Consider the following 23,373-nt stretch of genomic DNA (forward strand, 5'->3'; position numbering starts at 1 on the left):
TTACAATAAACAGATTTTATCCAAAGCTTTTCCAAGCATGCAAATAATCCTCTTCCATAAATAAGTTCCAATAACCTCTGCAGCATGCTATTGGCATCACGTAAAAGTAAATTACTGTCTATCAATACTAATTACAAAACACTCAATACTTTAATCTAGATGGAACCACTCCTACAGATCAGGATTTAGGGAACTATTTATCAACAATTTCTACTGCTTTACCTCAGTTCTTAACACTTGTAGTAACTTAAACTACTGCAGATGTTTACAGATGATCCTCTAGCTGACAAATCAAGAACAATGGAACAAACTAAAATATTGTGAAAAAAGAAAATAAATGTAAAAATTCCAAAACAAAGACCAATAAATGAGTTATGTATGAGCCCATAATCATACAGCGCCTCGCTCCCAGGAATTCAGTGACATGGCAAAGTAGTAGCCTGCAGCTTTATATGTAAGATGCTACTGGCATCTTTCTCTCACTGTCATGGGTAGGGAAGCTAATCCCGGGCCATTTTTTCAATCCCGGGTATCGGGATTGAAAAATGTCCAATCCCGGGATTCCCGGGATACCCGGGATTGGCATTTACCTAGGTGGCCACCCCCTCACCCCACCCTGCCCATATAACTCACCATATACCGGGGGCGGGCGGTAGGGGAACATCCTGAGAACGCTGCTGGTGGCTCCCACCAGCAGCTGACAGCTGACCTCTCACGCTGCGCTGGGGATCCAGAAGGAGGAAGCCGGGCAGCGTTTGAGCGTCCTGTGGACGCTCAACGCTGATCCCTCAATCCCCGGGATTGGAGCTTCCAATCCTGGGATTGAATCCCGGCCATTTTTGGGCCTAAATCCTGAGATCCCGCCGATCCCGATCCCGGGATTGGCCACCATAGTCATCAGTGACACTGGCGGCGCGCTCTGGTGCATGTGGCTCTCTCCTGTCAGCTACCCTCCACCAGATGCACAGCCGCGCATTTGGTGAAGTACTGTGGGGTGGTGCGCGCGGGGTGGGGGGCACAGCATTCCAACTGCGGTTGCTGCTCACCACGGGATTGACTTGCGCGTGGCCGAGCAGAGGCAGAACGTGGCAAAAAGCAACTCTGCCCCATTCAAGTTCACTTTAACCCCTGGCGATCACTATTACTTGCGGTTCTGCAAGAATTAGGCAGAGAATGCTTACAATAGAATGGGTGGCAGAAGCATGAAGGATTCTGGGAAAGGATGAGAACATACCTCTTCGCCAATGCTCACCCACATTGAAAGAATAGCTAATGCCATATTTAGATGGCATTAGCAATCAGGACCAAGCACCAAAAAAATAGATTTTTTGAGCTTTGTTCATAGGCCCAGACCGCAGTCCCCATAGACAATAATGAGGACTGTGTCCTGCAGCATTAGTTTGCATAATGCATTAAGCATTTCTAAAATAACCCTGATACCAAAACAGATTTATAAATGGATCTCTGAATCCCTCATTTTAAACTTTTGTGAGGCTATCTTGTACCAAAGGCATGTCACTGTTTCTTATTTTAATAAGGCTAATCCTGCAAATCGCTACTCACCTACTTGTATGATTTGCAATACATTGACTAAAAAAACATTTCGAGTAAGACAATTTACTATCAATAAACAGGTGTGATACACGTTCTCGGCGCTGAGAATGCCGGCGGTCATCAGACCGGCAGTGGTATCCCAACAGGTAGTATGTAAGTATAGTATCCTTCTCCACCCTAACCCTAACCTTCCCTACCTGATGCTTAACCCTAACCCCCCTCCACGACCTAACCCTAACACCCTCCCCCCCACGCAGCCTCACACATAACTCTCCTCCTTTAGTGCCTAAACCTAACTCTCCCCCCTTAGTGCCTAACCTTAGCCACCCCTTTTAGTGCCTAACCCTGACCCTCCCTCCCGGCAGCCTAACCCTAACCCACACCCTAGTGCCTAAGCCTACCCTACTACCCCCGTGGTGGCCTAACCCTAATCTGCATCCCAGCATACTTACGATTGGGATGCCGGCAGTCATAATGCTAGCAGTCAGAATTTCCGTGTCAGCACTGAGAGTGATGTCAGGATTTTGACTGCCGGCATCCAGAGCGCCAGGATGCCAATTACATCACCGATAAACTTTGCCAGAATGCCAATGACATCACCGATAAACTCTTCCTATTACCTTCACTTAATGCAATTATTTGATACATTATGTTTTTCTGCATACATTTCACGCACTGTGTTTTCAGCCTCCATTATATCTGTGACCCTGGCCCCAGTTTGCCTGTTTGGAATTAAGCTCTAACTTAACACATCAGTAAAAGTGGTCTGTTGTGATTCTCCCCTGCTTTATGCAAGAAGAAACAATGAACCAGACTACAACACTAATTAACTGAGAACTGTGTAAAATTGAATTTATAAACATTCTTCATGAGAAAAGGATTGAAGGCATATGTTATTGTTCTGGGAACAGAAATATACTTAAGAAGTTGATGACAGGCTTCGGTAACCTGTGAATGGCAAGCATGCTGGGACTTGTAGTTTAAAATAGATTTTGTGGCTACATAACCTTTCACCTATTCAATCTCATTTTGTAGATGATGATTTGGTTAATGGAAGGTGTGTTAAAACATAATGGCTATGGGTGGTCATTCCGAGTTGTTCGCTCGTTGCCGATTTTCGCTATATTGTGATTAGTCGCTTACTGTGCATGCGCAAGGTTCGCAGAGCGCATTCGCTTAGTTATTTTACACAAAAGTTAGGTATTTTACTCACGGCATAACGAGGTTTTTTCATCGTTCTGGTGATCATACTGTGATTGACAGGAAGTGGGTGTTTCTGGGCGGAAACTGGCCGTTTTCTGGGCGTGTGCGAAAAAACGCTGGCGTTTCTGGGAAAAACGCGGGAGTGTCTGAAGAAACGGGGGAGTGTCTGGGCGAACGCTGGGTGTGTTTGTGACGTCAAACCAGGAACGAAACTGAACTGATCTCAATGGCTGAGTAAGTTTGGAGCTACTCAGAAACTGCTAAGAAATTTCTATTTGCAATTCTGCGAATATTTCGTTCGCAATTCTGCTAAGCTAAGATACACTCCCAGAGGGCGGCGGCTTAGCGTGTGTAATGCTGCTAAAAGCAGCTAGCGAGCGAACAACTCGGAATGAGGGCCATGGTGTATTAATCTAGACACAGTGGATACCCTTCTTTTTACACTGCTATAATAATGCTTAGTCTGTCTCTTTTCTCATTTACACACTGTACTATTGGTATAATAGAAGAAAATGTACAAGTGCAGAAATAAATGGTAAACAAGAAAGTATTTCGCAATAAACAGCAGGGGGCTTAGTCGCACACGGCTGAGAGCGCTTTAGCGTCCTTTGCTACAGTCGTGATGACAACTTTATGCTACTGCTAGTAAAAGTCCTTCCCCCAGTGCACTGGTGTGCATCTGACTGTGCAAGGTCTAGGCAAGATACCACAATCCCGATTGATGCATCTTTAAACACTACCATTGGTAGCACCATCGAAGTTTGCACCTACAGTATCTTAAGCTAAGTGCAGAATCTCCAGCACAGTGTGGACTCCAATGTCAGTAATTAAGAGTGCAGTTAAGTGACAAGCCTGCGACACTCAAATAATACAGACATAAGACAGTGCACCTGAATGGCCACCTCTCAGTCATCGCCCTGAACACCCAATGCATTTCTGAGATCATGCATGTACTCTGTGACTTTTAAGTTGCTAGGGTCTATGGGGGTAATTCAGACCTGATCGCTCGCTAGCGTTTTGTGCAGCGCTGCGAACAGGTCAGAACTGTGCATGCATATGCACCGCAATGTGCAGGTGCGTCGCACAGGTACAAAGCGGATTGCCGCTCAGAGATGGGTTTGTGCAAAGAATCCATATGCACGGGCGATCGCAAGGAGATTGACAGGAAGAAGCCATTATTGGGTGGTAACTGATCATTTTCTGGGAATGGTTGGAAAAACACAGGCACGTCAAAGCGTTTGCAGGGAGGGTTCCTGACGTCAATTCCGGTCTCGAACAGGCTGATGTGATCACAGCGGCTGAGTAAGTCCTGGGCTACTCAGAGACTGCACAAGATCTGTTCGTACAGCTCTGCTACACATGCGTTCGCACACTTGCAAAGCTAAAATGCACTCCCCTATGGGCGGTGACTATCTGTTTGCAGCAGTGCAAAAAAACCCTACCAAGTGATCAGGTCTGAACTAGGCCCTATGTACTAAGCAGTGGAGAGAGATAAAGTACCAACCAGCCAGCTCCTGACATTTTTCAAACACAGCTTGTAACATGACAGTTAGGAGCTGATTGGCTAGTAATTTATCTCTCTCCAAGGCTTAGTACATAAACCCTTGAGGGGCCCATGTATCACAGCTTGACGAGAGATAAAGTACCAACCAACCAACCAACCAACCAACCAACCAACCAACCAACCAGCTCCTGTCAGTTTACAGGCTGTAAAGGTACTAAACATACTTGCAGACACTGGCAGGCACTGCCCCACAGCACACACCTCACTCTAGTAGTCTATCTTTGCTGGCACTCGGCAGCTGTCTGATCACTGCGCTGACAGTCTGCCGTGGCCCGGGTGTATAACAAGCCCATGGCAAACGGAAATGCCCTGCACATTGCAGCCTAGTCGGCAGGCCCCCTGGGACCACCAAGCCCTTAGAGGCTACCTTTGTTGCCTAGCGGTGAATCCACTACTGCTTAGGAGCTTATTAGTTGGTACATTATCTCTCTCCATTTTATCTCTCACCAAGCTTTGATACATAGGCCCCTTGCTTAGAATCAAATTTAAAAAAAAATTATGATTTGCATTAATATCGTCATTTTGCACAGCTCAGAAACAGGCCGTATGTGTGATTTATGGGTACCATAAGGTGCTGCCAGGCCCCTTGTGGCACCACAGTCGGTAAAATGTACTGCACTTCCAGAATAATTCCATCCAAAGCTAAAATGAGATATTTTGGTTGAATTGTGTGGTATTAGTAAAAGCAGAAACAAATTCACACATAATGTCCCTGTATACATTGTGGATCCTGCAATGCCTGCAGCTGTCCACAAGGTAATTTACCTTTTAAATATCCATCTTTCCATCCCATACTATGGAATCCATAGCACTACGAGCTGGAGAGAGACTCTTTCACACTGATCATTACAGGCCTAGTGGGAACTGCCGGATAAGAGAATTGAGATTTTCTCCTTTTATTTATTTCACCACGAAATAACATTTGTGCCTTAACAGAAAGTAAATTTAAAATAAAAGTGTGAGATCATACTGTAGTGTAACATGGGTGTGAGTGAAAGTATGAGTATGAGTGGGGCATATCACTCTCAGAACCACTAAATGGATTAATGCCATAGCTCCACTATATTTCATGGCATAGGTTCTCATTTATTTATTTTAGAATGCATGGGAGAAAGTAAATAACACATTCAGTGCGTAAAGCAGAAACACAAAACTGATATTGTAATATCTTGTTTATTTCCTGACTCCTTATTACACATCCACTGTTAGTGTATACATTTATTATTGAAAAGTCACTCACCACCAGCTCCAGACTGAAGAGACAATTTGGTAGTTGTCTCAGTTCTATATCAGATTACTTCTTAACAGTTAATCTCTAATATACTGGCCAGATGATGCAATGACACCACTTTCTTTTGACGATGCAACCAGCGTCTCTAAGCTATTCCTAAAATAACATCCGTTCTAGAACAATATCACCCACTGCATGAAACAACCAATCTATTTAGAGCTTTCATATGCGAAGCACTGCAAAGACTGAAATCAGAAGGGTGCAGCAGGCCAAAGAGGGCTGGATGTGATTGGATGGGAGCTGAACTTGTAACAAAATCCTCGATCCAATCACGTGGCATCCTTTTTGCTCCAGAACATTGCATTGGTTTCAGTATGTGCACTGTTAACTTGACCAAAGACCCAAAAATGGTTTTTATTTATTATTAAAAAAAAATACTTTCAAGTCCCAAACTGGCTAATAAAAGTTACCAGATGATCGGGATACTTAAGCTCAAGTCAACCCAGCAGCATACGATACTTCATACAATAACAGGAACGGATATTTTACCATGAAGCGCCAAACCATCCAACAATCAATTTTAATGTGTTGATTTAAAATAACTTCAGCAGTAGACCCCAATAGCCAAATTACCTAGTGGACCCTCTAAGCATGTTGTAGCAAAAACAAATGTATGTATTTATGTATGTACTGTATATATGTATGTGTTCCACATATGGTAGAATAACGATGACTGAAACATAGTGTAAATGCATGTGCATTCTTGGAAGTTACTACTGTCTTCCATAATCCTCTGTAGTAGGATGACAGGCAGGAAATCTGGTACGCAAAGGGAAAAAAATCTACCACTTATATTAAAGGGGCATCGTTCTGTCAAGTTTCTAGACGCTACACAGCCACCATTATTAAAATTAGTGATTAGCATACAGTATACGCTTTCTCATGTATTTTATTACAAGTTTGAATTATAAATAAAATCGATGAATACAATAATCATATTCTTCAAGCTATATTTTCATAATAGTTATTATAACACCCAAAACGGTTTTCCTTTTATGTTTTGCTACGGAATGTGACGCGAAGTTGGATATATGGGAATCAGACAAAGAAAGACAACGCCCTACATTGATCGGACTTCTACCTCTATCTGAAAAACAAAAATCAATAATCGCGTGGGTGCAGTGGCCTACAGTCTACTGCAGGGCGGGGACGCTACAAAGCCTACTACTTCACTACATCCCGCATTGTTGGCCAGCACTGTTCTATAGGTTCAACAACTATTAAGGGGGTGCGCAAATCATGATATGTGGCCTATTTACAGTATATCTGTGTCCATCAATATCCTCACTTGAGGTTGGTCTTTAGGAATGCCATAAGCTGAGTGTTCTTAAAGTAAAATGGATACAACACAATGCAAGTACAATATAGAATCTATAGGTGTCAAAGTGGCCACACTTCAATATCATGCAGCAACAAGTATAGATAGAAGAAAGCTCTGTGGGAGTTCTAGCTCACACCTGAAGGAACACAGGTTGGCTTAGTCAATAAGAACAAATGAAACTTTATATTTTGAAGCACTCACACACATTTTCAATTCTAACTATATGTATATATCAAACTATACACACACAAACTCAGCTCTTCCACGAGCAATCATTTGTTAGTCCTGAATTTTGCCAGCTGTGTTGACGATGGTTTCTGTATGGTGCTAATTACCTTTATTATAGACGTGTTGCAACGGTTACCACATACATGTATAGTTTATTGTTACTCCACATGTGTTTGTTTATACCACATTATATTATAACATCACAAAATATACTTTATCTATAAGCTGAGGATTGCTTCAAATGCACAAGATCAGGTTTATTTTTAATTACATTCCTGACTACACTGAAATAAGCCCAGTATCCCTGGCTCCACGTCATTTAATCCATTTCATGTTTCCCATCTCTCACACTGCAGTCTTGTTCACAACCTCTTGAGTGCCAAATGAAACAAATAGTCCTGCAGAACCCAAAATGGACCTAAAACATGATGTTCAGGGAGCATGGCAAATCTATACACCCAACCTACCCAAAGTAAAGGAGGCACTTAGCTAGCACACATACTGTACATTACAGCAACCTGCAACACACACACATAAATGCTTCCAAGATCTTAGACTTGAGCAGGTGAAGCAACAGCTGATAAATGAAGTTGGATGGCACAAAGAACAACCTGAGGCCATATACTTTACAGCTATGATGAGTGAAGGCAGATTCGAATCCTGCTTTATTTCATATCTGCATAGATAACCTATATTTATTTATTTTCCCATGCTATGTCCACACACTTCTGTGACACTTCCGAGGGATTATCTTTTTAGTGTCTGATCTAGTTGCTGAGCTGAATATTTAAACGCTGTGCTGTGTTTTAAATGAGAGGGTGGGGAGGCAAATCTCCATAGTTCTTTCACAAACGCATAGTGTGAAAAAAAAAATTCCTGGCGACAAGGCATTCTGCAAGCCTTCCTCCAACCATCGTGGGCTTTAATGCAGGAATTGTCTAGCAACTGGGGGTCAGTGAATGGGATTCAATATACATAGATGGGTTTTCTACTGAAAAATGCACTTTGGTCTTACCCAAATCATCTATTGATACCGCTTTACTGCATACTCTATAAACCCAGCATGAGTTGACAGATAACACATTTTCCTCTTATAGAAGTTTACCGCCATTATGAATTATTGCAACACCGTTTCAATGAACAAATCAAGTGCTATTCCCCCCCCCCCCCCCCCCCCCGCCCAGCTTGCAGTGAAGAGCTGCCAAGATGAATTTCAACCAAGTCACTGTGATGGATATCATGTTTACAGGGTTAAAAAAACAATACAAAAAAAAACCCAAAAACAGTTAACCCCTAAAAGTCTGCAAGGGCCTGTTTTGCAAGAAAATAGTTAATTCATTGGCAGTTGATTATACGGCTTTATCTGAAACTAAACAAACAGGAGTGAAGCAATGACGAATCTGCAGCATTATCAATCTGCCAGTCATTTTAATTTCATTATTACCATCTGGATAGAGGGTGCTAAATAAACTTTGAATGGCCTTTTTTTCTATGTCTCTGTTATTAAAGGAGGAGATTAAATGATTTCCAACCAGATATGTACACAAGCTTGGAACTGCATTGCCCAACTCATACCCGATGGGAAAACAAAATCAACATTTAAATTGGGGACTGCAACAGTTCAACAGTGTATTGCAACCAAGTCGCTGTGAAAAAACACCACTGACTGTTGGGTAGGGTGGTTCTGAAGCAAAGACACGTCCTGTCTGTCTTGGGTGCCCATCTCTTTATATGGAAGGAGTAAAACAAATTTCAGGACGCTCTTACAGATTATGATCCCAAATAGCGAAGATTCCCTAATGCATGCTTTCCTATTTAGCAAACGTGAGCACACTATGCTATTAGATTTTTTTTCACACAACAGACAATATGAATTGATAACAACCTGATAAGTGCTACCATCTCATTGTAACTGAATATATATTTTTTATGCTGTCATTTTACAGCTAAATTGCCTAAATACACAGCTACTGGAAGGTGAACAATCACTAATAAGTACTAAAAATATTTAAGGTATAAAAGCAATCCAAACCCTACAGTATGCAATAGAGATGCAATAAGCAGTCACATTATTAAACCTCAATTTTCCTGCAGAATGCAATTAATAAGATTAGCTTTTTATCATGCCCTGTATTCCCATGGCTGCCTACAATAAAACCAGATTAAGTTCATTCAAGTTAAGCATAGATCATATCACTGCATTTGAGCCTGTGGGAAAATAATTGTGGTAGTACCTAAGAATCACAGTGTAGCAATGAAATGGCAAGTAAACTGATAGTCAGGGCAGGCTTGACCACCAGTTCTGAGCTACAAGACATAACACAATCGATGGCATCAAAGAGCAAAAGGCACATTTCAATTTTAGGGCAATGGAGTGCAGGAGAGACTTACATTGCAATGATGTTCTTAGAGATGTCAGTGATTTTGAGGCTGCTGTTTCCATTACTTGATCCTGCTTCTTGCCCTTCCAAGAGGGGAAAGATGTTCCCATCGTCCGGCTTCTTGCAGATAATTTCAGTCTTGCTGCACACACAATTAGCAGGGCAAGCCAGGACTGAACCCATACTGTCCAGCCAAATGCTCCATAATAGGAAAACCCTCCAAAAACTGCACTTTGTAGGGCAAAGAGACACATCCATCTCAGACAGCTGTTTTTCAACCCCAAAAAAACAGGGGGGAGGAAAGAAAGGGGGAAGGAAACCAAGAGGAGAGAGAGCTAAAATCTCAGCCTTTTTCTCTTGATGAGCAATCAGATGCAAAATCCTCTTGCAGCTACAATCATCCTGAAATGGCTCAAACGCGCAGTGCTCTCAGCCCACAGAGATGCATAGTGCCTGATGCTGCTGCTGCTGCCTTGTTGATTCCAGATTGTTGGTTTATTTGTATTTTGTATTTATTTTATTTTTTTCCCAGGATGTCCAGAAGACTTCTGAGGAATGCAATAGAAGATGGGGAGACAGTGGGGGTAAAAAAAAAAAAAAAAAAAAAAGGGTGCTAAAGTCACCAAGTCCCACCTACTGGGCAGATATCAAACTGTCACACCTGCAAAAAAACAGAAAGAGAGAAGGGGGGCAAAGTGGGATCAGGGAATGGGAATGATACACATAGAAGATCAGAGATCAAACAGCACCATTTGCAACCTGATGTTTCCTAAAAAAAATAAAAAAAAAAGACAAATAGACTATACCTCCCCTATAAAGAAACCCCCCGTTTTTCTTCTGCAAGAAGCACATTCATACAGGATGTTCCTTGTCTCATCCCTGGCTCCTGCAAAGCACAGCCAGTGCTGTACAGCAGAGAAAAGTTCAGGATTCTATCCTCCTCCTTGGATATTGTTACCCCTCTGGCATTTCCCTCACTGAGGATGTATTGCAAATGCTACACTGGGGAGAGACAGATTTGGAATTAACTATAAAATCAAGTTTGCTGCCTCTTATGGAAAATTAAGCTTAAAATGAAAAGCAAACAAAAAAAATCGCTGGTTATTTTTACAGTGGATGTAACTGCTCTGGAACTGGGGTATGATGTGGATGAAGTCATGTTAATCTGACATATCGAGATCTGCAGCAAATGTCCAAAAATGGTCTAAGTATCGTGGAAAAAAAAATCAAGGCTAGAGGAACCTACAGAACGCTGCGATGAGCTGGAGGAAGCAAATTAAGATGCATGATGCATTTTTGGCAAGCACAGCAACCTAAGTAGATCCTAGCAATGCTTAATTTGCTGTGCCCTTCATCAATGCTCCCTTGGATGCCGCTGTATCATAAACGTGTCTTATTCTTTCCCTAGCTGCAGACACACATACACATACAGAGACATACAGAGAATACAGACAATGGTAACACAAGATGGACCTGCTGACGGGGGATACAGGTGCATGTCACTCTCAAACCCCGTAGATTGTAGCTCCAAAGACGAACTGCTGTCTCTTGTCCAAAGGAAAGGGAGAGAAAAAAGGTGGGAGTCTCAGCTGTTTACTGAGAGCCAGAGAATCAAAGCTGTGTGATCAGGATGAGGAGAGAGAGAGAGAGAGAGAGAGAGAGGCAGAGGGAGGAGAGTGGCACACACACACACACACACACACACACACACACACACACACACACACACACACACACACACACACACACACACACACACACACACACACACACACACATACACAAAACCACTGTCACATTCAGTACATACACATAACATCCACACACTTATATACTAACACACACATACACAGTCACATAGACACACACACACACACACACACACACACACACACACACACACACACACACACACACACACACACACACATTCTTTATGCAGTATGATGAAAAGAAGGGCAGCAGGAAACAAATCCCTATGTCCTAATCCTCTACTTCATCCACACTTGTGGAATTCCCTCCCCAACAGTCTGCATTGTTGTATTAGAAATATTGCACCAGTAAATTTATGTAGCATAAACAGCAACAAAAAAATTAAATGAATGCAGTTTAAATATCAATCTGTATGGATAATAATAAACAGTATCTGAATTATACTCTTGATGGATATTTATATCCATTTATTTTATGGGGATTATGAACACAATTTAATAGTTACACTTGAAGACATAAGTTTGCACGAATATACAATATTTTATTTTCTTCTTTGATATTGTGGGTTTTTATCCATCTTTTGTTTTTTTTATTTTTTACTAAAAGTTTGTTTTATAATACAGTTTGCATGTATTTTCCTAGATACCATGCATAGTTTTCAGATTTGGTTATCATTGATGTAAATATTTATTCACTGACTAATAATAAATAAGCATGCATTATTCAGTTCTGCTTCAGTGCAGTTACATATGTTCACCATGTGGTGGCTACTGTGCTGCTGTGTCGGAACCACAATCCCTATTCCCTCTTGCAGGCAGGTCAAAGGGCAATGTACCGAACATGCCTTTCTCCATTAATGTATTAGTACATTTGTTTATCCAATGATTCAACAGGGTTTTTGCCAGATTCAATAACAATTGTATAAAGAGGAAGTAAATAAGGATAACAAGCTTAATTGTGTGCTAAGTACCCCTTCATTTAACCATAATATTTATTGCAATATTTACATTATCATGTGAAAAATACAATTAACAGCAAAACATATAGAAATGTAATGATTTATATGAATGCTTCATTTAAATTGTTGATATAATTGCTGAAACAGGACTTCCCAACAGAGACCTTTGGCCAAAATTATTAAGCCTTAAAAAGTGAGAAAGTAGAGAGTGATAAAAAGTGATAAAGTGCCAACAAATCAGCTCCTGCCATTTTTCAAACGCAGCTTGTGACATGACAGGAGCTGATTGGCTGGTACTTTATCACTCTTTGTCACTCTCCACGTCATTACCTTTTAAGGCTTAATACATGTGGGCCACTAGTTTGAGCTTATCGTGGCCATAAATGTTTCTGGGATGTGTTGCTATACTCACCACAAGAAAACACAGACAGTAATATTTAGTATTTTACATATCCTTTTATCATCTTACATATATCAGAGAAGCCTACAGGTATGAAGGTACTGGAGATGGGTAGTGTAATTGTAATTTACACATAATCAGGGCTGCCAGGAGAAATCCTGGGCCCCGGTACAACAACTTCCTGGGACCCCGCGCCCCCCCCCCCCCTGGATGGGGTGTGACAACAGCAGGCTGAGGCATGGCCACACCTCTTTATGGGCGTGCCCAGCACATAAGAAGCACCCACTCACAGGAGCATGACATGCCTCTCAGCCAGGGCAGTAGAGACCCTGGGTGGTGGACAGGTCCTTTATTTAGGGGACATGGCCTAATCACAGGAGGCATGGCCATGCACCCAGAAAAATATTGTATTTTAAGCACTTCCCTGACCACACTGCAGCCCAGCAAACAGCAGCATGTGCTGGGCTGGGAAGACGAGCTGCAGCTGCTGCTGCCAGTAAAAGGGGGGACCTGGGCCCCCACTGGGCCTCTCAATCAGACCTGGGCCCGGGTAATTTGTACCCTCTCTCCCCCCCTCTCTCGGCACCACTGCACATAATGGACCTAATTTATTAAGTCTTTTTATTTTTGAGTATCTAGATGGCAATTCCAACACGCTTCCAGGAGCACAGTAGGCCTCTGCAAACTAGAAGTGCACATGATGGGTGTCTGGATGGGAGAATAATCTGCATATGTACTCTACAAAGTGGTGCATCGTGCAAAAGTGATATTTACTATGCTCCTTTCTCTGTGGGAGAGAATTATGGGGATCTCTCTGAAGAGTTCTGCTTTCTCAGCCATGCCCAGCAACACTAGAGGATACTAACTAGAGATGAGCGCCTGAAATTTTTCGGGTTTTGTGTTTTGGTTTTGGGTTCGGTTCCGCGGCCGTGTTTTGGGTTCGAACGCGTTTTGGCAAAACCTCTCCGAATTTTTTTTGTCGGATTCGGGTGTGTTTTGGATTCGGGTGTTTTTTTCCAAAAACACTAAAAAACAGCTTAAATCATAGAATTTGGGGGTCATTTTGATCCCAAAGTATTATTAACCTCAAAAACCATAATTTACACTCATTTTCAGTCTATTCTGAATACCTCACACCTCACAATATTATTTTTAGTCCTAAAATTTGCACCGAGGTCGCTGTGTGAGTAAGATAAGCGACCCTAGTGGCCGACACAAACACCGGGCCCATCTAGGAGTGGCACTGCAGTGTCACGCAGGATGTCCCTTCCAAAAAACCCTCCCCAAACAGCACATGACGCAAAGAAAAAAAGAGGCGCAATGAGGTAGCTGTGTGAGTAAGATTAGCGACCCTAGTGGCCGACACAAACACCGGGCCCATCTAGGAGTGGCACTGCAGTGTCACGCAGGATGGCCCTTCCAAAAAACCCTCCCCAAACAGCACATGACGCAAAGAAAAAAAGAGGCGCAATGAGGTAGCTGTGTGAGTAAGATTAGCGACCCTAGTGGCCGACACAAACACCGGGCCCATCTAGGAGTGGCACTGCAGTGTCACGCAGGATGGCCCTTCCAAAAAACCCTCCCCAAACAGCACATGACGCAAAGAAAAAAAGAGGCGCAATGAGGTAGCTGTGTGAGTAAGATTAGCGACCCTAGTGGCCGACACAAACACCGGGCCCATCTAGGAGTGGCACTGCAGTGTCACGCAGGATGGCCCTTCCAAAAAACCCTCCCCAAACAGCACATGACGCAAAGAAAAAAAGAGGCGCAATGAGGTAGCTGTGTGAGTAAGATTAGCGACCCTAGTGGCCGACACAAACACCGGGCCCAGCTAGGAGTGGCACTGCAGTGTCACGCAGGATGTCCCTTCCAAAAAACCCTCCCCAAACAGCACATGACGCAAAGAAAAAAAGAGGCTTTTTACTGATATTTGGTGTTTTGGATTTGACATGCTCTGTACTATGACATTGGGCATCGGCCTTGGCAGACGACGTTGCTGGCATTTCATCGTCTCGGCCATGACTAGTGGCAGCAGCTTCAGCACGAGGTGGAAGTGGATCTTGATCTTTCCCTAATTTTGGAACCTCAACATTTTTGTTCTCCATATTTTAATAGGCACAACTAAAAGGCACCTCAGGTAAACAATGGAGATGGATGGATTGGATACTAGTATACAATTATGGACGGGCTGCCGAGTGCCGACACAGAGGTAGCCACAGCCGTGAACTACCGCACTGTACTGTGTCTGCTGCTAATATATAGACTGGTTGATAAAGAGATAGTATACTCGTAACTAGTATGTATGTATAAAGAAAGAAAAAAAAACCACGGTTAGGTCACTGGTATATACAATTATGGACGGGCTGCCGAGTGCCGACACAGAGGTAGCCACAGCCGTGAACTACCGTACTGTACTGTGTCTGCTGCTAATATATAGACTGGTTGATGATAAAGAGATAGTATACTCGTAACTAGTATGTATGTATAAAGAAAGAAAAAAAAACCACGGTTAGGTGGTATATACAATTATGGACGGGCTGCCGAGTGCCGACACAGAGGTAGCCACAGCCGTGAACTACCGCACTGTACTGTGTCTGCTGCTAATATATAGACTGGTTGATAAAGAGATAGTATACTCGTAACTAGTATGTATGTATAAAGAAAGAAAAAAAAACCACGGTTAGGTGGTATATACAATTATGGACGGGCTGCCGAGTGCCGACACAGAGGTAGCCACAGCCGTGAACTACCGCACTGTACTGTGTCTGCTGCTAATATATAGACTGGTTGATAAAGAGATAGTATACTCGTAACTAGTATGTATGTATAAAGAAAGAAAAAAAAACCACGGTTAGGTGGTATATACAATTATGGACAGGCTGCCGAGTGCCGACACAGAGGTAGCCACAGCCGTGAACTACCGCACTGTACTGTGTCTGCTGCTAATATATAGACTGGTTGATAAAGAGAGAGTATACTCGTAACTAGTATGTATGTATAAAGAAAGAAAAAAAAACCACGGTTAGGTCACTGGTATATACAATTATGGACGGGCTGCCGAGTGCCGACACAGAGGTAGCCACAGCCGTGAACTACCGCACTGTACTGTGTCTGCTGCTAATATATAGACTGGTTGATAAAGAGATAGTATACTCGTAACTAGTATGTATGTATAAAGAAAGAAAAAAAAAACACGGTTAGGTCACTAGTATATACAATTATGGACGGGCTGCCGAGTGCCGACACAGAGGTAGCCACAGCCGTGAACTACTGCACTGTACTGTGTCTGCTGCTAATATATAGACTGGTTGATAAAGAGATAGTATACTCGTAACTAGTATGTATGTATAAAGAAAGAAAAAAAAACCACGGTTAGGTCACTGGTATATACAATTATGGACGGGCTGCCGAGTGCCGACACAGAGGTAGCCACAGCCGTGAACTACCGCACTGTACTGTGTCTGCTGCTAATATATAGACTGGTTGATAAAGAGATAGTATACTCGTAACTAGTATGTATGTATAAAGAAAGAAAAAAAAACCACGGTTAGGTGGTATATACAATTATGGACGGGCTGCCGAGTGCCGACACAGAGGTAGCCACAGCCGTGAACTACCGCACTGTACTGTGTCTGCTGCTAATATATAGACTGGTTGATAAAGAGATAGTATACTCGTAACTAGTATGTATGTATAAAGAAAGAAAAAAAAAACCACGGTTAGGTCACTGGTATATACAATTATGGACGGGCTGCCGAGTGCCGACACAGAGGTAGCCACAGCCGTGAACTACCGCACTGTACTGTGTCTGCTGCTAATATATAGACTGGTTGATAAAGAGATAGTATACTCGTAACTAGTATGTATGTATAAAGAAAGAAAAAAAAACCACGGTTAGGTCACTGGTATATACAATTATGGACGGGCTGCCGAGTGCCGACACAGAGGTAGCCACAGCCGTGAACTACCGCACTGTACTGTGTCTGCTGCTAATATATAGACTGGTTGATAAAGAGATAGTATACTCGTAACTAGTATGTATGTATAAAGAAAGAAAAAAAAACCACGGTTAGGTCACTGGTATATACAATTATGGACGGGCTGCCGTGTGCCGACACAGAGGTAGCCACAGCCGTGAACTACCGCACTGTACTGTGTCTGCTGCTAATATATAGACTGGTTGATAAAGAGATAGTATACTCGTAACTAGTATGTATGTATAAAGAAAGAAAAAAAAACCACGGTTAGGTCACTGGTATATACAATTATGGACGGGCTGCCGAGTGCCGACACAGAGGTAGCCACAGCCGTGAACTACCGCACTGTACTGTGTCTGCTGCTAATATAGACTGGTTGATAAAGAGATAGTATACTACTAATATTATATACTGGTGGTCAGGTCACTGGTCACTAGTCACACTGGCAGTGGCACTCCTGCAGTAAAAGTGTGCACTGTTTAATTTTAATATAATATTATGTACTTCTGGCTCCTGCTATAACCTATAACTGGCACTGCAGTAGTGCTCCCCAGTCTCCCCCACAATTATAAGCTGTGTGAGCTGAGCAGTCAGACAGATATATAATATATATAGATGATGCAGCACACTGGCCTGAGCCTGAGCAGTGCACACAGATATGGTATGTATGTGACTGAGTCACTGTGTGCTGTGTATCGCTTTTTTCAGGCAGAGAACGGATTATAAATAAAAGTGGTGGTCACTGGTCACTATCAGCAAAACTCTGCACTGTACACTACTGAGTACTCCTAATGCTCCCCAAAATTAGTAAATCAAGTGTCTAAACGGAGAGGACGCCAGCCACGTCCTCTCCCTATCAATCTCAATGCACGTGTGAAAATGGCGGCGACGCGCGGCTCCTTATATAGAATCCGAGTCTCGCGATAGAATCCGAGCCTCGCGAGAATCCGACAGCGTCATGATGACGTTCGGGCGCGCTCGGGTTAACCGAGCAAGGCGGGAAGATCCGAGTCGCTCGGACTCGTGAAAAAAAACATGAAGTTCTGGCGGGTTCGGATTCAGAGAAACCGAACCCGCTCATCTCTAATACTAACACGTGTATGCAAAGTCTAGATGGATTGTGAATGAGGGCATTTTCTTCGTTTGAAATCTCTGATACAAGTGTCAACATTTAGAATACATATAGTATAAACACCTACACCTGTAACATAGGCAAGAGTTGGGAGGTGATTATAGGTGAAGGAGAACTGTTCTAGGGGTCTTCCTTGGATGGCACTTGCCAGGAAAATCCTACAGTACAGAAAGGGTGAAGTAAAATTGTATGTGCAGGACTAGGAATGTCAGCGAACAGTTTCACTTCATCAATCTGTCTAGTATAGGAGTGGGGTAACAGACAATGGTAATATTCCCCTTCACTTGTCTAAAGGTGCATACACATGGTGAGATTTTTGACTATCTTTGATTTTGACTATGCGATTTCCCCTGAACTTCCCCAGAGCCCAGAAGCACTAATTTTGACTATCTTTACCTTCAATTTTGACTATGTGCGATTTTGACTATACTTTGTACTAGATAGTACACTAGATAGTCAAGATTGACTTGACTGCACAGTCTATCTTGCCTTGCGATACCGACCCCACGGGAGCGCGCATCGGTATCTCATCGGTATCTCAAGCTGCCTAACACAGTTACTAAAGTTTCTAAAAATTAAAAGAGGTGATATTGCCCCTAGTAACCAATCAGATTTTGTCTATAATTTTCTAGGATGCAACAGATAAATGATATGCAGAATCTGATGGTTGCTATGGACAACCTTGCCTCTTTTCATTTTTAGAAGCTTTAGTAAATTTACCCATAGGTATATTAAGAGAAATATGACTATTTTACTGACAGAGAAGTATTTCAATGCCCTTTATTATTTTTTATAATCTATTAGCAATTACAGTAAGTGTTCAAAGTTGCGTACAGTACATGAAATGTGTACTAATTGTGTAATACTGTTCTGCCGAACATTTCTTCCTACATTGTTTGGACTGGAAATTTGGGGAGATTGAGCTGGTGTGTTTTTTCCTTTGATTCAAAGTTACAACAAATATGGAATGTTTACTTATTATTATTATTATTATTATTATTATTATTATAAGCATTGTCAGACTTTGGGGGGTATCCTATTAGCAGCTGTACTTTACCACTGCTAATAGGATTGCTGGTGGCTATTAGCCCCGATGCGGCATGCTCCTCCCCCCATGCCGCACTTATCGGGGTTATGCTTTGGGCGCCTCAGGCACCTGAAGCATAATGCATGATAAATGGCTGCCAGAGCCGCGTTAACAGATAGGATCTGGAGCTTATCCTGGATCCCATGTTTTATCACACGGTCATGAGTCCACTTTCGTCCAAAAGGAAACAGCCTTTAATTTGATTCTGCGATATCCGTTTTACTTGGCCAAAAACGTATCTGGGCTAAATGGATACCATCCTTTGCCCTTTATTTGCAGATGCCAGTTGTTGATGCCAATAGTAGAGTAGTGTCCAGCATTTCTAGTCAGGGCTGGATTACCTGCTAAGCAACCTAAACGGCTGCCAAGGCCCAACATATTTCTGGGGGCCAGCTGCCAAACAGCGGTACTGTAAGTGGTCTAAGTTTCCAAAATAGGTGCCATCCTGGCTAACACTGGACCAGCCACTAAAGTGCTCCAGCACTGATCTTTGATTCATCCCTCTCCCTCCTCTTACAGTCTCCAACCACCTTCTTTGACTGTCCTTTCACTCTCTGTCCCTCCATAGTTATGATTAGCTCCAGTGGGCATGACATCACTCCAGGAGTGGGTGGGATGCAAGCAGGGAGGAGCAATTTCAGCAGACATGCAGACCTGGGAAGCAGGTATTTATATTTATTACTTTACTGCAGTGGGAGCACACTGTGGTGTACTGATATGTGTTGATCTATAGGGGCCTTAAACTAGTATCTTTCCCGGGTCCCCTTGGCACCTTAATCTGGCTCTGTTCATTGATGTAGTGACATAGTGAACACATGCCAGATGCATCTGCCATACTGTAATTGGAAGTTTATAGTAAAATGATCAATGGAAAAGCTTCCCACTTCCTTTTTTCTTTATATTATCAGTTTCCATAGCAGCTATATGATCTTCTATGTCTATAGTTATTCCCTTCTACATAAAGTAGTATTAGAAGTGGAGTGCTCTACTGCGCAGTTTCTAACAAAATGACTCCTATTGGGAAACTTCACTCCCTAACCAAGATGACCACCAAGAGTGAATCTGCGCTTGCACTATGCCATCTTGCCACTGTGTATGAGCGTCATAGTGGAGGACGGGAAGTTTTCTACAAACGCCAGAAGAGCGATGAGGCACCATTTTGGCAACATGTAAAAATACTGAGAGCTGTTGAAGCACAGAGAGAAGCAAGTACAGTGCATTTTTTTCTAGACAGTGCTACAGCAAACACGATTACAGTATCAGAGCTGCAAAATAATGATTGTGATGAGCACATATATAATGAGGTTCAGAAATCTGCACAACATGGAAATTTGCTATGGAATTGCAACATAAGCGGGAGATAATGTAGAAAGTAACAGTAGATCTTGGCGAAAGTCCAAACCCAGATGAAGTAGAGAGCACCATGGGTACCATATGCTTGAGTTTGGAACAGCAAATACTGTATACATTATAAATCATTGGCAAGTGTTTGCTAGATACATGTGGAATATATTGCAAGAGGCATATCAGGATGGAGGTCTCATGAGGAGAATAAACTTGAGGCATACAGTATACAAACTTACAAGAATGCAGAAGTATGAATGATTATAAAAACAGGAAGATGAATGTATCTCAGCAGTTAACATAGGTTGATGTGACAATAGAAGATGAGGAAATTGCAACTGCCATGCTTCAGAATTTTACACTAGTTTGACTTCATTGGAAACTGCAAAGTTAATAGTGAGAGCATAGCTATTACAGTTTCAGCAATGTGTATCTTGGGAATCTAGTGCCAAGACAGCTGCATTTGCAAGCAGTTTAGAAAATTCAAGTTTAAGTGTTATAATTGTTGCAAGATAGGTCACAAAGCAATCAATTCCAGAGAAAAGTGGATCCAGTGCATTACCAGAAATGTGATGACAAGAATTAACTGGTCCTGAATGCAGCAGAGAACTGCAAAAAAGACTCTTGGTATATTGATTCATGTGCGACGAGACATTTCAGTGCAATGAGTAGTGGTTCACCAAGATAAGTGAGTGTAACCCTATCACAATCAAGGGAATTTGCAATCAGCTTTTGACAGCCACTAAAGTTGGGACAATTAAAGCCCAATTGATAATTGGATCAAGAACAAAAGTCACAGAAATCCAAAAGGTATTCTGTGTACCATAAATGGGAACAAATCTCATTGCCATTAATGTCCTAGAGCAAAAAGGCCACAGAGTTCAATTTGCAAAAGGAAGTGTATTGAGGGAAACAGAAGTGGGACAGTCATCGCTACAGGTTCAAGACTCAGCAATTGTAGGACCTTTGTACACAGCACTGCTATGCAATGATGACAAGTGAGTCACAGTCATTGGAACTCTGACATAGATAATTTGGTCACTTTAAATATGTGTTTCAAAACTGCTGAACAGGGTGGTCACAGGAAACCTCTGTGTTATGAGCCACTTCAGCGGCTCACAATCTCTTCGGCTGCACTGTCTTTGGGCCTGTCTATTACTGGCAGCCAGTATATTTTTTCTGTGTGTGTGACAACTCACCCGCAGGGCTGACTTAACAACAGTGTAGGCCACTGGGCAAAGCAATGCACTGGGGCCCCTACCCATCCTTCATTGGTAGGGCTGGGGGGTGCTATCATGGGCAGCTTTGATGTCCCGCGGGCAGTAAGGAGTGTACTAGCTTCCGCTCATCATGTAAGACCTAAAGCAGTAATTTCTGCTAATTACTCCTTTACTGCACAGATGGTGGAAGATGTGGTGGGAGGGAGAACACTAAACTGTAGAAGAGGGCATTGGGCTTAAGGAAGGAGCCCTGGTACATGACTTTGAGGCTGGTAGGGGGTGTTTAATACGCAGGGAAGGGGTGGATAGTGGAGTGGGCTTAATGTTCACAATTTTCTGGTGGGAGGGCAGCTTGCTTGACTGCAGATATCTCCAGTTCCTGGAAAAAGATTTCTTAGTTTTCAATGGCATATACATCTTTCAGGAGGTACTGGGTACTTGGGGAATCCACCAACGAAAGAGCAATCCACCAACGAAAATATAAAACTGCACACAAGGCGTGTGGAGCTGGAGCACGGACCAGCTGCTGGAAGGCTGATATCTGTGGTTTGGACATAGTAGAGACATGCTGCCAGTGTCCACCAATAGCGTAGAGTCACAGCTTTTGGATTATACCCTCAGAAAAATTCAAAGTCAGACAGAACTCGATATATCTGACTGGGAGAGCAATTAACAGACTCTGATGGGGACCACTGATTTGAAGTCGGATATCTCCGGTTCCCCAGGGCTGATTTTCAAAAATCTAGTACCCATGGAAAAAGGTGACCAACAGCAATCAGCATAAGGCCCTTATACTCCTGGTGCCCTTGGGCAACTGCGCAGTTAACCCATACAAAAAGATGGCCCTGCTCAGCTGCAGTATAAAGAAACTGTATCTGTGTGTGCAGCTGCTCAGCTACAATGTGATTAATTGCAATGGGCCTGTTCCCCCCCCCCCCCCCTGGATTCTGACTGGCTTCTTGAACAGTTCAAGCACAGTTAGGGCTCTAGTGAATTGCTGGGTATAGTGTCACTTTGTCTAAGGTAACCTGCCCTGCTGAGGTCTTGTGGAGTTTTCCTAGTTTCTTCAGCATTCTGCCCATATCCAGCCCTGTTTGTTTTTGCCATGTTCCAGTCTGCTTTAGCCCTGTCTGCTCCTAGGTTGTTTCCCAGTCTGTCAGTATACTGCCTGTTTTCTGGTCTTATCAATTCATGCTAACTCCCAGCCTATTCTACCCTGCCTAGGCTGCCTGGCCTCCTTCAACATCAGCGTCCATTTTTATCATGACAGATTATTTCTGACTCATATAGTTCCATGCTATCTCCTTGTCCTGCATAAGTCCTGGTAGCATTATAGTACCAGGTGAATTTACTTCACCTGGGAACGGTGGCTGTTAGAGGTGATGCCCGTCTAGTCAATGCAGGAGTGGCGTGGCAACTAGGCAAGCATGACAGTGTGAAAACTGCGAATTTGGAAAACAGTCATTATCCATTTTCAAAGTCAACCAATAGAGCTAATGCACCACTTGAAATAGTATATTCAGATGTGTGTGGACCAATGGAAGTGAAGTCTGTTAGTGGATGAAGATACTTTGTGACATTTATTCATGACTTCACAAGAATGACACGCATATACTTCAAAAAGAAGAATTAGCAAAGAAAATGGAAGATTACAAGAGACTCGTAGAGAACCAAACAGGCCGCAGGCTCAAAGTTCTGTGATCTGATAAAGGAGGAGAGTATTTCAACAGAGAGGTGGGACAACTTTAGACAAGATATGGAATAGAGCATCAGTTGATCATTGCATATAGTGCAGAGCAGTAAGAAGTTAGTGCCTTTGCACAGGTTGCTATGCAAAAGCTTTAATTATAAGTTTGTGTAACATGTGTAACATAGGGGGTAATTCAGACCCGATTTTTGCTCAGTAGCAATTGGGTCTGAACTGAGCATGCGTATGCACCGCAGTGCGCAGGCGCGAGGCCCCCCCAGCAACGGGTAACGCTGGGCAGCAACGAGAAGAA

The 23,373-nt window shown here is 42.7% G+C and overlaps 1 protein-coding gene across 5 annotated transcripts in view; it reads right to left on the reverse strand.

Moving 5' to 3' along the window:
* Positions 1–11,310, reverse strand: part of NTRK3 (neurotrophic receptor tyrosine kinase 3) — a 787,704-nt gene extending 776,394 nt beyond the window's left edge. For 2 of the 5 annotated variants that reach the window (XM_063925760.1, XM_063925757.1), the window contains exons 1-2: positions 11,016–11,310; positions 9,553–10,203 (exon numbers count right to left, since the gene is read on the reverse strand). In XM_063925760.1, coding sequence (XP_063781830.1) covers positions 9,553–9,800 — 248 coding nt within the window. In that variant the 5' untranslated portion in view covers positions 9,801–10,203; positions 11,016–11,310. Of the gene's footprint in view, positions 1–9,552; positions 10,204–10,995 lie in introns of all 5 variants that reach the window. The other 3 variants (XM_063925758.1, XM_063925759.1, XM_063925761.1) reach the window with 3 other exon arrangements.
* Positions 11,311–23,373: the final 12,063 nt, after the last annotated feature.

The sequence above is a fragment of the Pseudophryne corroboree genome, chromosome 6, assembly GCF_028390025.1.
Source record: "Pseudophryne corroboree isolate aPseCor3 chromosome 6, aPseCor3.hap2, whole genome shotgun sequence".
NCBI classification, from domain to species: domain Eukaryota; kingdom Metazoa; phylum Chordata; class Amphibia; order Anura; family Myobatrachidae; genus Pseudophryne; species Pseudophryne corroboree.